Source organism: Stenella coeruleoalba (genome assembly GCF_951394435.1).
Source record: "Stenella coeruleoalba genome assembly, chromosome: 8".
Lineage (NCBI taxonomy): Eukaryota > Metazoa > Chordata > Mammalia > Artiodactyla > Delphinidae > Stenella > Stenella coeruleoalba.
In genome coordinates, this window is record NC_137154.1 from 11,431,377 (window position 1) to 11,450,900 (window position 19,524).

The 19,524-nt window shown below is 41.7% G+C and overlaps 2 protein-coding genes across 2 annotated transcripts; both read right to left on the minus strand.

Annotated features, from left to right (window-relative positions):
• Nucleotides 1–269: 269 nt before the first annotated feature.
• On the minus strand, nucleotides 270–4,053 carry LOC307189876 (olfactory receptor 9Q2-like; the record flags this gene model as incomplete). The annotated part of the gene is given in 7 exon segments (XM_079928363.1): nucleotides 270–585; nucleotides 587–711; nucleotides 715–969; nucleotides 973–1,012; nucleotides 1,014–1,197; nucleotides 1,335–1,459; nucleotides 3,995–4,053. Coding segments are annotated over 7 exon segments (1,104 nt in total).
• Nucleotides 4,054–6,859: 2,806 nt separating this feature from the next.
• LOC307190713 (olfactory receptor 9Q1-like) lies at nucleotides 6,860–8,223 on the minus strand (the record flags this gene model as incomplete). The annotated part of the gene is given in 3 exon segments (XM_079930074.1): nucleotides 6,860–7,385; nucleotides 7,387–7,427; nucleotides 7,431–8,223. Coding segments are annotated over 3 exon segments (939 nt in total). The 5' UTR covers nucleotides 7,803–8,223.
• Nucleotides 8,224–19,524: the final 11,301 nt, after the last annotated feature.

Genomic DNA, 19,524 nt, shown 5'->3' on the forward strand with positions numbered 1-19,524 from the left:
AAAAGTGCTTCTTTTCATGTAGTTTACTTTCTAGCTGTGAGGACTAGATAATATCAAATATGTAAAACATAGTATATCAGATCATGACAAGTATTACATGATATAGTAAATCAGAAAGTGGAGGTGGGAAGTTTAGGTGCAATATTAATAAGGTTTTCTGGGAAAGTCTTCCCAAGTAGGTGATATTTGAGGAAAGACAGAAAGGATGGAGAAACTAAGGAATGACATATTTGATGAGGGTCCATCTAGGGCCTTCCAGAAGCCTTTGATCAGCTCAGGGCTTTCACAACAGACTCCTTGACCTCCTTATTCCTCAGGCTGTAGATGACAGGGTTCAATATTGGGGTCACCACTGTGTAGAGCACGGACACCACTCGGTCTGCCTCCGATGACTGGCCTGAATTATCCCACAGGTACATAAAGATGAGGGTCCCAAAGAAGAGAGCAACAGCAGTGAGGTGGGAGGCGCAGGTAGAGAAGGTCTTGGCCTGGCCCCAGGCAGAGCAGACCTGCATGAAGGCCATGATGACAAACAGGTAGGAAACCAAGATGACCAATATACAAGCAGGCATGACAAAAACTGCACACAATAATCCCCACCTCCTGGGTGTAGCTTTCCCCACAAGCGAGTTTTAACAGAGGGGGTTGGTCACAGAAAATAAAGTTGATCTCATTGTTTCCACAAAAGAAGAGAGTGAAGGCAGTTACCGTTCAAATAAAGGCGCTGGAAAAACCAGCAACATAAGCCCCAGCTACCAAACCCAAGCGGGCCTTCTCGGTCATGGTGGTGACATAAAGCAGCGGTTGGCACACGGCCACGTAGCGGTCACAGGCCATGACCGCCAAGAGGTAGCAGTCAATGGAAGAAAAGAAGGTGAAGAAGAAGAGCTGGGCGGCACAGCGCGCTTTGGAGATGACTCTGTCGCGTTCCAGCAGCACTGTCAGCATCTGGGGGATGATGGCGGAGGACTAGCTGATGTCCACGAAGGAAAGGTGGCTGAGGAAGAAGTATGGGGGTGTGGAGACGGCAATCTTTGCGGGTCAGGAAGATCGTTCCCGAGTTCCCCAGAAGAGTGAGTATATAGAAACCCAAAAAGACAGAAAGAGAGGAGAACAGTGCAAAAAAAGAACAGTGCAATAAGAATAAATTCCAGATTGAGTGATTATATAGGGTGGGCAGTAGATCAGAGCTGGAGACTGTGTGCATGGTAATGAAAAGCTCAGGCTTGGCTGGGGTGGGAGCCCCACTGTAGCATTTGCTTGATGACCTTGGCACAATTAACTCGAAGTCTCAGATGACTCATCTACCTATAAGTCAGGAATAATAACAAAACATCCCTCGGGATGTTCAGCGAACACAGTAAGGAAGAACTCTGTCACTACGGTGTAATTCCTCCCAGCCTTCCATTCAGCGGTTGACCTGTGAAAGCTGAGACGAAAGCGCCCGATAACCGGATCCCTGAAGACAAGTTCAATTCATTTTATATTTTTAACCAATAATTTCATTATGACAATTTAATAAGGATACTTAAATTGTTTTACCATGGAAACTGAACACAATTTCTCCCACAATTTAGTCAGGGTACCCTTAGGCAAAAGTGTATCTAGTCTCCCTCAATATCTTGTTTTTGCCTACTCTCCCCTTGTTCTTATTTTGTGGTATTCATCCTCCTCAGGAACTTAAGGCTCTTAGGTTTTCTGTTCTTTTGTTTTCTCTTATTTACTTATTTAGAAACCAACACAACATTGTAAAGCAATTATACTACAATAAAAATTTTAAAACAAAATAGAAAACAAAAGATTGAGTCATTTTAAAATAAAAGACTTTAAACTGAGTGTCTGATAGGTAGGCATTCGACTTCAACAAACTTCGCAGCCTAATGTGGAAATGGACGAATATAGAGCTCAACACAATATAAGATAAAAGGTGATGAATGCTTCCATTATACTAAGAATGGAGAGCAAGTGATTCTCTAACTTATGTCAGCTCTTGTATTTGGAACTCTGTCCCCAATTAGCAGTTTGATCTTCCACAAGGCACTTAACCTCTCTGAACCTCAATTTCCTCTTCTGCCAAAAGGGGATCATAATATCTGTCCTGCTTATAAGATAAGGTTAATGCATAGATTAAAACAGATGCAAAAGTGCATTGGAAAGCTAAAAGCACTCTATGTATATATGGTGGCTATTTAAAGTTTTAAATGAACATTTTAAGGAAGGGTAATTTATATTCTATGAACAAAAAAAGCACAAACCAAAAAAAAAAAATCCATTAGCAATCAGCAATGGGCTCTGCTTACAGGAATATTTCTATTTTCAGTCTAACAACATGCATTTTTAACAAAAAGCTGTTATCCTAGTTAGAGTTGGCTGGCTTATGAAGGGTTTTCTGTTTGTTTTTTGGTTTTTGTAAGTACTCGCATTAACCTTGGAATCAAGAGAGCGAACATAAGCTCCTTTTGGCCCCTCACAGAGCTCCGTAAGCATTGTTTGGCTGTTCTCATAGTCCTTAATAAAAGCAGCAGTTTGATAATAAACAGCACCCAAATTTGAAAGCAGAAGTATTTCCGCAGTCTGGTGTTGTCTAAGCACTGTTGGAGGAATCTGGGTTAATGGAGTTGAAGGTTCTTAACAGAGTTCTAGAAAAGAGCTGTAAAGGAGGGCTTTGGTCATATTTGATTACCTGATACACCAGCAGCCAGGCCAATACTAAACTGACCCATTAGAAATAATAACAAAGAAGAGAAATTAGATTCAGAAGCATTAGCGGGACACGAACCATCCTCACCTGAATTCCACTTCACTAGTGTCTTCTTCCCTTGTTTAGTGTTTCCTCTGCCAGTGACCTGCCGATCCAGAGGAGACCTAGGCCGTAGCTCACTCACAGTAGATGTGTGACCCTGGGCAAGTCACTTTTCTTCTCTGAACTTCAATTACGTTGTCTTTGCTCCCTTTAAATAAACAACAATGCAGTGTGAGTCCATAATCATAGCAACTTGGTTGATAGGGGGTTGCTTCCAGAACCACTATGTCTTATTCTCACTTCATGGAGTTCCTCTCATCCTTGACAGAACAATACATCCCTGATGTTAGAATTGCCCAGGACTTTTTGCAGACTCAGCCCAAGAGAGCAGGGCTTGTGGACCAGTCTCTCTCCCTGAGTTTCTGATCCTGCACTAGACCTTCCTGGTGGTGCTTTTTGTATTCTCTGTCCCAGCATCATGCCATAATTGGTTCCTGAGTTAAGTCTCCAGGGAAAGACAATTTATCTTCCTAACAAGGTGTCTAATATCTTTGAAGATTTCTCTTTAATTTCAAACTCTCAAAGCCCCATCCTACATCCTGCCACCAGGATGAGGCTGGTTCCTAGTCTTGCCTCATTCCTATTTTGTACCAAAAGGAATATATTCCTTGGAAGATTTCCTAAGTTCTTCCTATAGGGTAAAAAGTATATCGAGTCTCATATGCAATGTTGGGGCTTCGTGGCCACAGTACCTAGAGGCTTTTCAATTAGCCCTCCCGTCTTAAATAAAAGTCTTTAACTGTCTGCTTAGCATTTAATCAGAAAGAGGCATTAAACTGTCTCCTTAGACCTGACAGCCCGTTCTCTCAGTAGTCCCTGTCAATTCGTTGTGTTCTCTCCACCTTCTGGCAGATTCCAAGAGAACAAATAACTCTGCAGTATACTACTCTTATTCAAACAGACCCTATATTGTCTTTTTCAATCAGTAGGAAACTTTTAAACTAATCCCAAGCTTTCTAACTACTAGCTTAATTTTTCCCACCACATTTTTCCCGTAACACAATTGACACAGGAACTATTTATTAACCATCCCCCTTTTAGAGGATCTATACATTTTCAGCTGGGATTTTAATAAACAGACCAACCATCATTAAAGGGATCAAACATTTCTTATGAAAATTATAATATGCATGTTAAAGCATCCTGTCTTCTAGAATAAATATCATGTCTTCGAAGGTCTAAATGTTTTACTTTATTATAAGTGATCTTAAACTTAATATTCTTTGGCTGCCTTCACCCTGAATTTCCATGTTTCGCTTATCTGCTTCCTCTGATTTAAAATTCTGTTACTGGAATTCCAGGTGTGACACATCATTTTTGGCTGGCTGAGTTTGGAATCATCCTCTGTGAGATACTGTCACCACCTTTATGCCCTCCCATGATGGTTTATATCATTCATACTCCTGGGATCTTGTTTTTCTGGTAATCCAAGGGACAGGTAGAAAAGGAGTTTGAGTTCTAAGAATAGCGATCAGAGGGAAAACTGAAAATGACGAGTAGGTGGGGCCTGTTCCCTGCCAGTACCTTGGATTTGATTGAGGTACCTACAGTCAGAGAAGTGAAGAGCAAGACCCAGTGGACTCCTGGGAAGCTTTGGATGCAGGCTGAGCTGTTGCAGAGCCCAGGGACCCAGTGCAGACTAGGATTCCCTCCTGCCCACTCCTGCATGGAACACAGCAATGCTCTGCCTCCCCAAGGTCAAAAGCTTTAAGAACATAAAGAGTTGACGTCTATGATACAGATTCTGCAAATACCATTATGGGCAGAGGAAATGGTAGAAATCACTAAGTGGATTCTGAGGCAAAGGATGTGACAGATGGAACATGTGGGGAAGAAGAAAGAACAGGACATATTTCCGGTGGTGACAGCAACTGACAGACATATTATTGTGAGCACGTAGAGATTCACGTGAGGCGTCCCTGGAAACTACTACAGGAGTTTGAAGAATACTTTGAGCAGGGTCAGCTTTATAACTGGACTATCAAACTACTACCTTAATTTAATCATTAAAAATAAACATAACCTGCATTTCTCTAATAATTAGTGATATTGTGCATCTTTTCTTGTGCCTGTTAGCCATCTGTATATCTTCTTTGAAAAAATGCCTATTCAGATTTTTTGCCCATTTTTTGATTGGGTTGTTTTTTTGACATGGAGTTATATGAGCTTTGTATATTTTGGATATTAACCCCTTATCCATAATATCATTTGCAACTATTTTCTTCCATTCTATAGGTTGTCTTTTCATTTTTGTCAATGGTTTCCTTTGCTGTGCAAAAGTTTTTCAGTGTAATTAAGTCCCATTTGTTTATATTTGCTTTTATTTCTTTTGCCTTAGGAGATGATCCAAGAAGATACTTCTGTGCTTTATGTCAAAGAGTGTTCTGTCTATGTTCTCTTCTTGGAGTTTTATGGTTTCCGTTCTTACACTTAGGTCTTTAAATCATTTTGAGTTTACTTCAACAATGAGCTATCACCTCACATCTGTCAGAATGGCTGTCATTAAAAAGTCTACTAACAAATGTTGGAGAGGATGTGGAGAAAAGGGAACCCTTGTACACAGTTGGTGCAGCCATTATGGAAAACAATATGGAGGTTCCTCAAAAAACTAAAAATACAGCCAACATATGATCCAGCAATTCCACTCCTGGGTATATGTATCCAGAAAAAACAGAAACTCTCAGAAAGAAGCATGCACCCCAGTGTTCATAGCAGCACTGTTTATAATAGCCAAGACATGGAAGTAAACCAAGTGCCCATAAAAAGATAGTTGGATTAAGAAGATATTCATATATATATATATATATATATATATATAGGCACATAATTATATATAATGGAATATTACTTAGTCATAAAAAAGAATTACTGCCATTTGCAGCAATATGGATGGACCTATTACGCTTAGTGAAATAAGTCAGACAGAGAAAGACAAATACAGTGTGATATCACTTATATGTGGAATCTAAAAAAATAATATAAATGAATGTATATGCAAAACAGAAGCAGACTCACAGACATAGAAAACAAACCTATGTTTACCAAAGGGGGAGGGACAAATTAGGAGTATGGGATTAACATATTCAAATTACTATGAATATAGTTCAGGGAGATCAGTTTGGTGCTTTGTGACCACCTAGAGGGGTGGGATAGGGAGGGTGGGAGGGAGACACAAGAGGGAGGAGATATGGGGATATATGTATATGTATAACTGATTCACTCTGTTATAAAGCAGAAACTAACACACCATTGTAAAGCAATTATACTCCAATAAAGATGTTTTAAAAAAAAAGAAAACAAAAAACTACTATGTATAAAACAGTAAGCACCAAGGATATACTGTATAGTACAGAGAATTACAGCCATTAATCTTGTAATAAACTATACTGGAGTATAATCTACAAAAATACTGAATCACTATGCTGTACACCTGACACTAACACAATATTGCAAATCAACTATAGTTCAATTTTTAAACATTTGAAAAAATAAACATAATCTAAATACTGAATCCTAATTGATGACATCATTCTACATTATGTAGTGTAGAAGAGTACTAATACTGATGTCTGCAACTTACTTTGAAATGCGTCAAAAAATAAGGTGGATTTGTGGATGAACTGATGGATGTATAAATGAATAGATTGATTATAAATATGTGATAAAACAAAAACATCTAAGTATTGGGTATCGGGAGTTCATTATGCATTATTTTCAACATTTCTGTATGATGGAAATCTTTCATAGAAAATTTGCAAAAAAAAAATGTTGTCTTGTAGTAAGGCGTGCCACATCTGAATTACACAGGATTAACTTCAGATTCTTTTGTCACTTGTCCTGAGAGCTAGAAATCTCACTCCAATGTCTTCTCAGGCTGCCTCTTTCTCTCCTTGCTTTCTGTCCCTGGAACTAAAAGTTCTGGTCCTTTTTTAATGCCTTATGCCATGATGTATTCATCTGAACATTGAGCGTGCTATAAATAATGAGTTCCCAGAATGCTGGCACTGCAGAGGAGATGATTCTCAGGAATTTCCAAGGTTGAACAAGGTTGGATGGCTAAGACAACCTGGCTCTGTTGAGAATTTTCCTCAGAGCCTCCTTCACTTCCTTGCTCCTCAGGCTATAGATGAGAAGGTTCAACATGGGGATCACCGTTATGTAAAACACAGACACCACCCAGTCCTCCTCCGAGGACTGGCCAGAGTTATGTCTCAGATACATGAAGATGAGGGTCCCAAAGAAGAGTGACACTGCAGTGAGGTGAGAGGCACACGTCCAGAAAGTCTTGGCCTGGCCTCCTGCAGAGGGAATCCTCATAACGGCCAAGATGATGAGCAGGTAGGACACCAAAAGCACCACCACGCAGGCAGGGATGACAAAAATGGCAAACACAATAATTACCACTTCCTGAGTGTAGCTGTCCCCACAGGTTATCTTTAAGAGAGGAGGGAGGTCACATAAAATGAAGTCAATCTCATTGGTTCCACAAAAGGAGAGCGTGAAAGCTGAGACCTTCCACACCAAGGCGCTGAAGACACCAGCAACGTAAGCCCCCCCCCAACACACACACACACACACAACCCAAACGGGCCTTCCTCCTCATGATAGTGACATAAAGCAGGGGTCAGCACACGGCCACATAGCGGTCATAGGCCATGAGGGCCAGGAGGTAGCAGTCAATGGAGCCAAAGAAGGTGAAGAGAAAGAACTGGACAGCACAGAGTGTGTAGGATAAAGTGGCCCTGTGCTCCAGCAACACAGCCATCATCAGAGGCACAGTGACAAACGAGTAGCAGATGTCCATGAACGAGAGGTGACTCAGAAGGAAGTACGTGGGGCTGTGGAGTCGGAGATCCACGCGGATCAGGATAATCATGCCCAAAGGGGTGATGAGATAGATAAATAGAAACAGGAGGAAGAGAGGTAGTGCCCATTCAGGACAGTCAATGAATGCCATGAGGAGGAATTTGGTCACCAACGTGAGGTTCTTCTCTGCCATGAAGCCAGAGGCACCTGAGAAGGCTAGGATGAGAGCAAGTTAGGGAACTATAAGTAGGAATTAACTGTATTTCTAGGTTACATGTATTGAACAAGTGCTATGGACAAAACATGCCAGGGGCTACGTGGGGCTTCAGAGATGCCTGGTCTTAACTCCTACTTCTAAGGGACTTCTGTGACATGCCAAGAAAACTGATGTGGGGAAACATTTTCAGAATAGGCGTGCTTTTTCTCCCACTTTTTATGGCTAACTAGCTGTGTGAGCCCCTGCAGTCAGATAACCACAGAACCAAACTTTCCCTATCGCTCCAATAGGGGCTGATACATGGGGTCCTGTCTACCATGGAAATATCCATCTCAGGACTCTGTCCCCTTTTCTCTATGACCATACCTCCTCCCTTATTTCAAACCCTCTTCATCTCTTGCCTGGATCAAAACAAGAGCCATATAGCTAACAGCTCCCGCCGCCCTCAGACTTGCTTCTTGCCAACTTTTTTTTTTTTTAACATTTTATTTTTGTTGTTGTTGTTTATATGTGCTTTTTATTGTGAGTTTTTAAATTTTTATTTATTTTTTTATACAGCAGGTTCTTATTAGTTACCTATTTTATACGTATTAGGATATATACGTCAATCCCAATCTCCCAATTCATCCCATCGCCAACCCCGCCCCCGCCCCGCCCCTGCTTTGCCCCTTGGTGTCCATACGTTAGTTCTCCTCACTGTGACCAGAGAGATATTTCTAAGACTTTCTCATCCCCCTGTTAAAAATCCAGTCATGGTGCCCCATCAAGGATGGGATATTCTTTAGACTCCTCAGTGTGTTGGGGAAAGGCCTCCGGGGGGGTCTCCCCCACTTACTTCCTCGTGTCCCTTTCTTATGCCTCACTGCTTGTACCTTCAGCCACGCTTCTCTCCAGCCACCCGAATTATTTACAGCTTTTCTAATGCCCCACATTCATTCACATCTCTGTGCTTTCCGCAGGCCACCCCTTCTGCTGAAACACCTTGTCTTTCCCATCCTCAGGGTCCTGCCCAACTCCTATACCACCTTCAGGCCTCAGCTCAGATCCTACATCCCACAAGAAGTCTCCCTTGAGTCTGTCTTCCCTGGTCAGGGTATGTGCCTCTGGAGCTCAGCACGTTGTAAAGCCTCAATATGTTTTGGGGGAATAAAGTTATCAAATGAGATATAAAGCATATTGCAAAGAGAAAGGCATTGTGCAAATCTTCAAGGGATTATGTTTGTTTTGTTTTTTTGCGGTACGCAGGCCGCTCACTGTTGTGGCCTCTCCCGTTGCGGAGCACGGGCTCCGGATGCGCAGGCTCAGCGGCGATGGCTCACGGGCCCAGCCGCTCCGCGGCATGTGGGATCTTCCTGGACCAGGGCACGAACCCGCGTCCCCTGCATCGGCAGGTGGACTCTCAACCACTGCGCCACCAGGGAAGCCCCGGATTATGCTTATTTTTATGAAAATATTTAAAAACAGAAGCTGTCTGAAGTCTTAAAAACCCAATAAAATTGATGAATATTCACAGAGACCATAAGCCATCCTTGGACTTACCCTCCAATTCTCAACGTAACAGTGCGCTTACTTGACAGAAAGCTGTTGTCTTAATTAGATCCTCTTAGTTTACCACAAATCCATTTTAAAAGAACAGATATTTTCTTTAATAACAGAGAACATATATACAGACACTATTCTAATGATTTATATATTAAGTCATTTAATTCCCACATTCACTTTTTGAGGTAGGAACTTTTTTCCCCCATTTCACAGATGAGGCAACTGAGACAGACTTTAAGTAGCTCAATCTTGCCTCCAAGATTGCACAGCTAGTAAATGGTGGAACTGCCATGAAGAACAAAACTGTACACAGAAGCACTATTTACCTTAAAACAGGATTTTACATACATCACATGTCTATTCCAATAGTCTAAGAGGACCCAGAAAATGTCTGCCTTTAAGTAGACGCATGAACACCAGCACTGCAGTCTATTCATATCCGAAGGCGGATGGGGACTCTTGTGCTAATGGATAGAAAGTCCTTTGGCAGAGTTGCAGTGCAGGGGGGTAGAGAAGATATTTGATCATCTTTAAAGCATTAGACTTTGACAGCTAGGCCAGTGTTGCACTGACATGTTGGAGAAAATGGTAAATAAAAGTCATTGGATCTGGTGACCTGAACTGAGCATGAACCAAGAGGACCAGGACAGTTTTCTCACCTGAATTCCACGTTACCTTTACCTGGCCAGTCCTCTTCGCCCTTTGTCCACTATTTTCCCCTTGTCTCTAAAAAATCGTTTCTTTTCCACTGCTTGGAGAAGTATCCTAAGGGTCTGGGGAGAGAAAACTGGGCTGGGTAGCAGGAGGTCTGGGTGGATATTGTCCTCCCAAATCTGCTCAGTTACGACACTGAGCAAGTTACTTAATCTCTCCAGGCATTGGTGTCCTTCTCCCTCCCCCTACAATCTACATACACACACACATTAGTGAATCAACTTGGGGACAGTAATGTCACAGCTGCCTGAATGCCAGTCCCTGCCTATATCACCCTCAAGTCCCTTGCCAGTTCTGGTCAGTCAAACACTTTCTTGTCTCTCTTCCCTTAATCTTTCTGTTTCCATGACTTGCTAAACCTGGTTAACATGCATTCCTCACTCTGGTTTTTGTTCAGTTCCAGGCTAGGAGAGCAGAGATTGGAGAAAAGCCTCGTCGTATGGGCTCTGGACTCCAATGCAAATCCCTTTTGGCAAAGATACCAATAGTCTCTGAAAGTCTGAAGTCCCCAATCAATGGCTGATGTGGTCTCTAAGGAAAGGCAACTGTTACTCGGATTCTTAACAAGACTCCTGGTCTCAGTCCCAGCTCCCAAAGCCTTTCAACACACCCACTAAGTGGGGTCTAAAAAGCCTAAATCCCAGTTCTACACAGTCCCTCGATGAGTGAGATGTCTCTGGCTTTAACTTCTCTGTCAGAACAATGTCAGAAACTGTGCCTTCCTCCGTGTGGCCACATCCTGGAAGGAATAAGGGTGCTTTGTGAACGCAAGGCTTTATCACATCGCTCAGAAGGACACAGTGGAGACTCTACACAGAGACCTCAACAAGACACATCATGTCTTCTAAGTTTGCCCTCTCTGGAAGTCAGGTGTTTCACTGTCTCCTCTCCCCTCCCCACCCTTCTCCCCCCGCTTTAAAAGCAAATGAAATCACAGGGAAAACAAAAGCCTGAGATGTTGCTCAGAGGAGAAGCTGGCATATCCTTTTTGTTGGCATGGCCTTTGCCATCTCTCTGCATCTTTAACACAGCAGTATTGCTTTAGCCCCAAATTCAGAAGCATTTTGTTAAGCCATTGAATGTCAAGATGGCTCGATTCAGAAAAGGAAATAAGGAAGATGGGGAAGAACAGAATAATTATAGAATAATTGTTTTCTTGGACAATTATGCAAACCAAGAGAAAATGAGACCATATCGGTCACTGATTCATCACGGTGCTAAGCGTTCTAAATGAAGAGCAGGAGACACAAAACGAAACAAATCCCTGTAAAAGAGAAAACACAATGCCAGTCTACAAGGACTATGCAAACTAGCAGATCACATAATAATTCATCCTACAGATAACAGCTACTAAGCTCATAAGTGAGGTGTAGTCCAGGTGCCATGGGGAGTCAGAGTAAGGCAAGATTACTTATAGATGGGGTAGATCAGGGAAGGCTTCCCAGCGGACATGGACTTTGGCAGGCAGTTTGGATGGAAGTGAGGGGTGGGAGAATGATGGACAAAGCTCTTCAGGAAGGGGGAGCAGCGTGAGCAAATTCACAGGGACGGGAAAGCCCAGGGGCTACTCCTGGGGCAATGAGCGGGGCTTTGGCCACAGTACAGGATGGTATTAGGCAAGTCCAGGACTAGGGTGAGGTGAGTGAGGCACTCACCTTGGATTCAAAAGTTAAGGTGGCACCAAAACCTTTAGTAAACAAGGTAAATAACCATATAATATTATCAAAAATAAAAATCAACGCAAAAATCTCTATGATGAATAAAATATCAAAATTTTCAGAACAATTTTTTTTTTTTTTTAGATTCCATATATATGTGTTAGCATACGGTATTTGTTTTTCTCTTTCTGACTTACCTAGGGGCAGGACAAGAATAAAGACGCAGATGTAGAGAATGGACTTGAGGACACAAGGAGGGGGAAGGGTAAGCTGGGATGAATTGAGAGAGTGGCATGGACGTATATACACTACCAAACGTAAAATAGATAGCTGGTGGGAAGCAGCCTCAGGGAGATCAGCTCAGTGCTTTGTGTCCACCTAGAGGGGTGGGATAGGGAGGGTGGGAGGGAGACGCAAGAGGGAGGGGATATGGGGATATATGTATATGTATAGCTGATTCACTTTGTTATACAGCAGAAACTAACACACCATTGTAAAGCAATTCTACCCCAATAAAGATGTTAAAATAATAATAATAAAATAAAACAAATTGAATGAAAATACAGGTACAGAATAAAAATATATATATATCAAAATTTTAAATAAAGAGCACCAGTATTACTGATTTTCCTTTTGCCTCAGTCTCCGTTACAGTACAGCATAGCGCTGGTACCTACGCTTGAAAAGGAGGGTGAGACCAACGGCTTCCAGGGCACAGGCTTAACAAGTGCCTTTTAATGGACATTCCATTTCTTTCCTCTCTACCCTCCAGTTAGGAAAAGAAAATGTAGGAAAGTCAACCTAATAAGATCTAATACTTGCAGAGTAACTTTAACTATTTCCAAGTACTCTCTTCATCTTCACAAGACCCCTGTGGGATTGAGAGAGATAACAAATTCCTCCTCTGTACTGATGAGGAAACACGGCAAAGAAAGGCCCAAGGTCACGTAGTTACCTGGTGAGCGGACTAGAAATTGTGTCGGTCCTGGTTGCTAATGGACTCTGCCTATGCCACAGGCCCTACAGCCCAAGAGGACATATTTTTATGACCACACGTACATCCACATCCACGCCCAGCGCTCACTGGACGAGGACGAGGTGAGTCCTCTGGGCTATGCTGTATTAACAAATGACCTTAAAACCACAGTGACTTAACACAATACATTTAAATTTACCCATGGAAACGCCAGTGTGGGATAGGTAGTCCTCCTCTGTCTTGCAGCTAAGCCATTTTGTACAGCTGAACTTCAAGACTGCTAGTGCAGGGGAGGACAGGGAAAGATCAAGCAGGATGCCACTAAGGACCAGGCCTGGTCTGCCTCCCTCCCACCTACATCACAGTGACCTGAACCCAGTCACAGGGGTTCAACATTACTGCCTACATTACCTAGAGGATGTAGGGAAGTGCACAGATATTTGTGCAAACAAATATTTGGGCTGAAATCTCTGCCACGCCCCTCACCTTCTGTGCATCCTTTGTGCAGGAGAAAGTCTAGAACCCACCCCAGAATTTCCAAGGACAGTCAAGGGCTCACTCCTGCGTGTGCGTGGCTCTGTTTTCCTGTTTCCGCTAAAGTGTTATTTACACTCGTGCCCACTTCCCATTACTTCTCACCCTTTCCAGTACCACAACATGCCAAGCATGAAGCATGGCCTTTTGTCTTTATCCTTCACTCTCCAAAGCAAAATTAACACAGTGCGTTTGTTTGGGTAGCTGACTTTTAATAAAAATATTGTAGAGAACTTAAGAGGTTCATAATACTTCACAGATTAGGGAGAAAATTAGAATTGAATAATTGATGTCATTGTGCTACAAATTCCCCAGCCATTTCCATCACAAGGAATTTGTCTCTGGCTGTTCCTGGCCTCCACCTTAAGCCTGCCTGCTGCTATAGGACCCGTATCTTTCTCTGCTGAGATCATCTTTCATTTGTATTTCTCTTCTCCCAATTCCCCAATCTTCCAAATCCCCATCTAGTCCAATCTACTGGGAGAAGGCTCAAAATTCTTTGTATATTGTTATGCATGATAATCTGAATCTTTAATACCCAAATACCTTCCATTTAGACCGTACATTAGAGTTTCTTAAATTCCATAATCCAGATGCCCTTTAAGATGTTTTCCTCAACAAAAGGAAATGTCTCTCTTCAATAGAAAAAAATTAGGTCAAACTACAGCTAGCATTTAACTTTTTTTTTTTTTTACTTTTAACATACAAAATAATGATTTAGTGCTCAAAGATGCCTTAGAAACTGGGTTAAATAATGAAAACTGTCTTTACTAAATAATTTCTTGGAGGCTTTCGTGTGATAATATACTTTATAAATCTCCAAAATGAAGTACGTATTGTGCAGCAATTCTCAAAAGTATTTGACAATGGAATGTTTACTGGGCTACTCTTGTGTACAAACACCCACAAATTCAGTGACACACAAGAATAAGCATTTGCTCTCACATTCATAGGTTCCAGGATTTGGTTTATCAAGGCTGGGCTGGGCTAGCTTAGCCAAGCTGCAGCTTGGTTCCTGATTTGTTTCACATGTCTCTCACCATCTTTGGGTCAGCAAGCTACTGAAGACATGTTCTTCTAACAGTGGCAGAGGCCCAAGTGAGCAAAGTTCCATTATCAAAATACATTCAAGTCTTTGCTTACATCTGGTCTGCATGTCTGTCAGCCAAAGAAAGTCACATGGTCAAGCTCAACAATCTCGAGCAGGAGAGTATATTCTATTCACAGTGGAAGAGGAGTTTTCAGAACACTTTTCCCTATCATCCATAAATACTCAAGTCCTACCACCGAACCACATGCAAAATACATTCATCACCACCTGAGATCACCCACCCACACAAGCCTCTACAAAGTACAAGTCATGCCTTGGTATCCGTGGGGGATTGCTTCGAGGACCTGCCCCGAATACCAAAATCCGCAAACACTCAAGTCCCATAGTTGGCTCTCTGTATTAGTGATTCCATACTCATGGTCCCACAGTCATGAATTCAGCCAAACGTGGATCCTGTAGTACTGTAGTATGTACTGAAAAATAGTTACGTATAAGTGGACCCCTGCAATTCAAACCTGTGTTGTTCAAGGGTCAGCTGTACATCGTTGGGATCAAAGTTTAGGATCTTGTGATCTCTATCAGCCCAGATGCAGCTCCCCTTGGTCTAAAGAATTATGAACTAAAAAGACAAGTTATCTGCCTGCCCTACAAACACCGTGCAGGATAACCACGGTAAACACACCCATTAGGAAAAAGGAAGGATGGTAGGCACATGGCAGGCACTGGTCCCTAGGAATTCTGAGATCCTACTGGGCAAATATTGCCATGTCCCCCTACCCTGGGGTATGAAATGTGCCTTGTTAGGCCATGAACCTTCTCCTTGGTGGAGACAGGGCACCCCGGGTGGGTGTCCCTCAGGGCTCTTAGAAAATATCATGACCATTAGATCTTCCTCATACCCCAAAGTACTTTAATCCTAAACATAGATAGCTTCTATTTTAGCCTTTTCTCTTTCATTTGGTATTCTCTAACCACTTAGAGTTTACCAGAGAGAGGACATGGTAAATTTTGGTTAAGAATATAGATCCTGGTATCAGACCGTCCGGGTTGGAATCCTGGCTCCTTCACGTTCTACCTGTGTGATCTTGGGAACTATGCATAATCTCAGTGTGATTCAATTACCTCATCTGTAAATTGGGAATAATAGTACCAACTTCATAAAGTTATGGAGCAAATCAAATGAAAGTGACATGAGTGAGAGACATAAAGCCACTCTTCAGTGAGGTATCTGATCTTCACTATCAGAAGAGTGTTTCCCAGACCTCTTTCCAAATTCAACCTTTCTTCCTACTTCCTGTCTGAATCTTTACACATTCAATGACATTGCAGAGTTCCCACGAACTGGTTACTTTAAGATAGTACTAAACTTTCCATCTGGGTTTTAATGAGGGTAAATCTCACTAATAATAATTGTGAAGCCACAGAAATAGCCAACATCCCTGAGGGACCATGAAGTACCATGCAAAGCACTTTACATGTAACTTCTCACTTAAAAACAAAATTATGAAGCACTCAGACAAAATGTGACATTTCTAATCATATAAGGAAATATCCTCATAGACGATAAAGCAATCTTTGGTTGGTAGTTCTCGTAAATTCATCATGCAATTGTCATCTCATCATCTCCCTATCCCATTTTGCTCTCTCTATGCTAGCTCAGTGTTAATGTTACTGCTGATGTCAGTCTTCCCTGTTGTTAACATTACACAATTTAATTTAAAATCTTTATCAGTATTTCTTTCCATTAAAATACGGAATTTCTTTGTTGACATTCTGCCTCTGTCTTTCATTGCTTTCCCTGGAGGCAGGCTTTATGGGAAACTCCTTACTGGAAGATACTCTACCTCTGGGGGGCTGGTTCCATGCCTTCTGTGCTGCAACCACTTGCAAATGATAACGATAGCCCAGATGATTAGTACAACAGAGGAGGTGTTTGATGAGCATTTTGCAGAACTATGAAGATAATTAGTACAACTTGGCTTTATTAAGAGGTTTCCTCAGGGCCTCCTTCATGTCCTTGTTCCCCAGAAAGTGCAGCCCGGAGCTTACAATTGTGTAGAACTTGGTCCCAGCCTTTTCCCCTTCCAGAGACTTTCCTAAATCATTGCGTACATAAAATAAAGCTCAAGTCGCAAAGCTCAGCCCTACTGTACTTAGTAAGAGGCAAAGGTAGAGCAGGTCTTTGCCTGGTGACCTGATTTGCAGATGTTTAGACGGACTTGTCAATGAACAGCTAAGTGAACAGGATCACAGCTAGTCTGGTCAGAATCATAGAGAAAGCAAATCATATATCATAACAGAAATCATATAGAGAAAAATTATATATAGCAGCAGCTGCTAGAGGAAGCTATCTCCCAGGTCTGTGCCAATAGCAATGGGAGGTCACAGAAAATAAAATCAATTTATAATTGAGGGAGATGAAGAAGGTGAAATGCATAGATAGAATTGCATTTGTCAAACCCTCTAAAATCCGCCATCACCAGCTTCTGCTAAACCTCCTGAGAGTCGTGATGGTGGCGAAAAGCAGAGGTCAACAGTGGCCACAAAATAATCGAAAACACATCTGAAAATCTAACTAATGTTTCCAAAGATGAGGTCCTAGGTTCACTCAAGTAATATTTTGGGATTTTAAGCACTGGATTTTACATCAATTCCCACTGTAAAAATTGAATAAACAGAAACCTCAGTTAAATAGAGTTGAGAGACCAGAAAGGGGAGCTCTCATGCCCTGTGATGACAGCAGAGCCCAGCAGGAAGAAGAATGATGCCTCTTTCCTGGAACTTAATATAGTCATTCAGACGAATCAACCTCATTTCTCTGACTCATATCTGCTAGTTCATATGCTTGTCGGTAAAGGCCAGGCTCAACATTGGATGAAAACTGCTAATAAGGAAAATCCTAAAAAGTCTCTAGAATTTCACCTGGGAGACCAGCCCACTAACTTATTATATGAACAGCCTTCGTCAATCGCTAGGGGGCTTTGTCAAGCAATTCCTGGGCTTTTCCGAAGCCTGTGGATTGGAACAAAATTCAGGCTTGCGTTCACAAGAAATCTGATGAACCTTTTCATGGTTATTACAATTAACTTCAGATTATATTTAAAGAAAGTTCTGGTCTTCCTTCAGATGTTGATTCCACCTGAGTAGCGTTTAAGTCTATGTCTATTAATGGGCTGAACCAGGACCTTCCCCTTCTAGTCAAAAGGACCAGGACGGAATGGGAAACTATATCCACTCCAGATTTAGTTAATCTGGCAAACCAGCTCTCTCATACTCTAGATGAGTCATCTCAATAGAAGACCAATAAAATTCTTAATCTTCAGCTCCAGTGAATGAAGACTCCTAAATGAAACCAAAACTCTCTTAGCTTCTGCTATTGCATAGAGTCAGGACACTGGAAAAAGAATGGTACAAATATAAGTCTTAGGCACCTTCAGCCCTCTCACCAGCCTTTCTGATGTTCTCCCAGATCTCCACGATGAGCCTCCGAGGAACTACAGGGCCTCTTCCCAATCCTCCCTCTTAAGTGTCTTGGAGAAACATTTCTCCAGATTGGAGATGAATCTCTTCCGATCCTAACTGACACCAAAGGCACACTCTCAGTGCTCAAGCCAGCTGTTGTAAAGCAGCCCCTCCCTCGAATAGTGGAGATCTTCAATGAACCTCAAAACGTTCCTGTCTCTGAACCTATCCACTTTTGTTTAGGCCCTTTGAGTGATACCCACCATCTTCCCCTTAGTTCCTCCACCTCTGTCCATTTATTAGGCCGAGACTTCTTAAAGAAGTATCATGCCAGAATTCCTTTCTCCCAAAGGGGGAAAATAATTCTAGAATTTGACAGTAGTCATCAAAGTAACCAACCAGGTGAATTAAATGATACTTTGACATCTTTTATTTGTTGTGTTTCTGACAACACTAGAGCTGATTCTGTAAACACTGATCATTTGTCCCTATTAAATCAGCTACCGCTTTCCTTAAGAGCAAAATCTCCAACTGATGGTGGCAAAATTCATAGCATGCCTCCCATCAAAATTCTAATAGACCCCTCAGTCTTCCCAGAATTAACCACACCCTACAAGTAAAGGAGCCCTTCAAGGCATAAATCCCATAATAGAAGATCCCAAGGCTTGAAGCCTCTTTATCCCTTGTACTAGTCCCTGTTAACACTTGCATTTTACTGGTGAGAAAGCCTAAGGGCTGAGTTTTGGTCCTGGACAAACCTGGAGGTTTGTCCAGGACCTTAAAGCAATAAACAACATTGTCAATGGAATATTACTCAGTCATAAAAAGGAATGGAATTGGGTCATTTGCAGAGACTTGGATGGACCTAGAGACAGTTATACAGAGTGAAGTAAGTCAGAAAGAGAAAAAAAATATCATATATTAATGTAAATATGTGGAATCTGAAAAAATTGGTATAGACGATCTTATTTACAAAACAGAAATAGAGACACAGACATAGAGAACAAACGTATGGATGCCAAGGGGGAAGGGGGTGGGTGGGATGAATTGGGAGATGGGGATTGACATATAAACACTATTGATACTGTGTATAAAATAGATAACTAATGAGAACCTACTGTATAGCTCAGGGAACTCTACTCAGTGTTCTGTGGTGACCTAAATGGGAAGGAAATCCAAAAAAGAGGGAATGTATGTATATGTATAGCTGATTCGCTTTGCTGTACAGTAGAAACTAACACAATATTGTAAAGCAACTATACTCCAATAAAATTTTTTTTTAAAAAGAGCTGAGAAGTTAAAAAAAAACATTGCTATCCCTCAACACCTTGTTCTTCCTACCCTTATATGTTACAAACATCCATTCCCATTGGAAGTAAATTCTTTACTGTAACTGTTTTATGCAGTGTATTCTTCAGTACTCCAGTTCATGAAGCTAGAAAATACCTTTCTGCCTTCACTTGAGGAGAAAACCAATTCACCTGGACAGTAATGCCTCGGGGTTATACTGAGAGTCCTTCTTATTTTTGCAAATCCTGAAGGCTGATTTGGATGATATAAAGTTCCCTAGAGATTCTACTTTGTTACAATATGCGGATGATTTGCTTCCCTGCTCTCCTTACCAGGCATCCTCACAGGAAGTCAGTATGCACTTAGTTTTAAGGGGATAGAAGGTCGCCAAAGAAAAATTGCAGTTTGCCCGAACCCAAGTTCAACATTTAGGGCATCTGATATCAGAACAAGGGCTACATCTAGATCCAG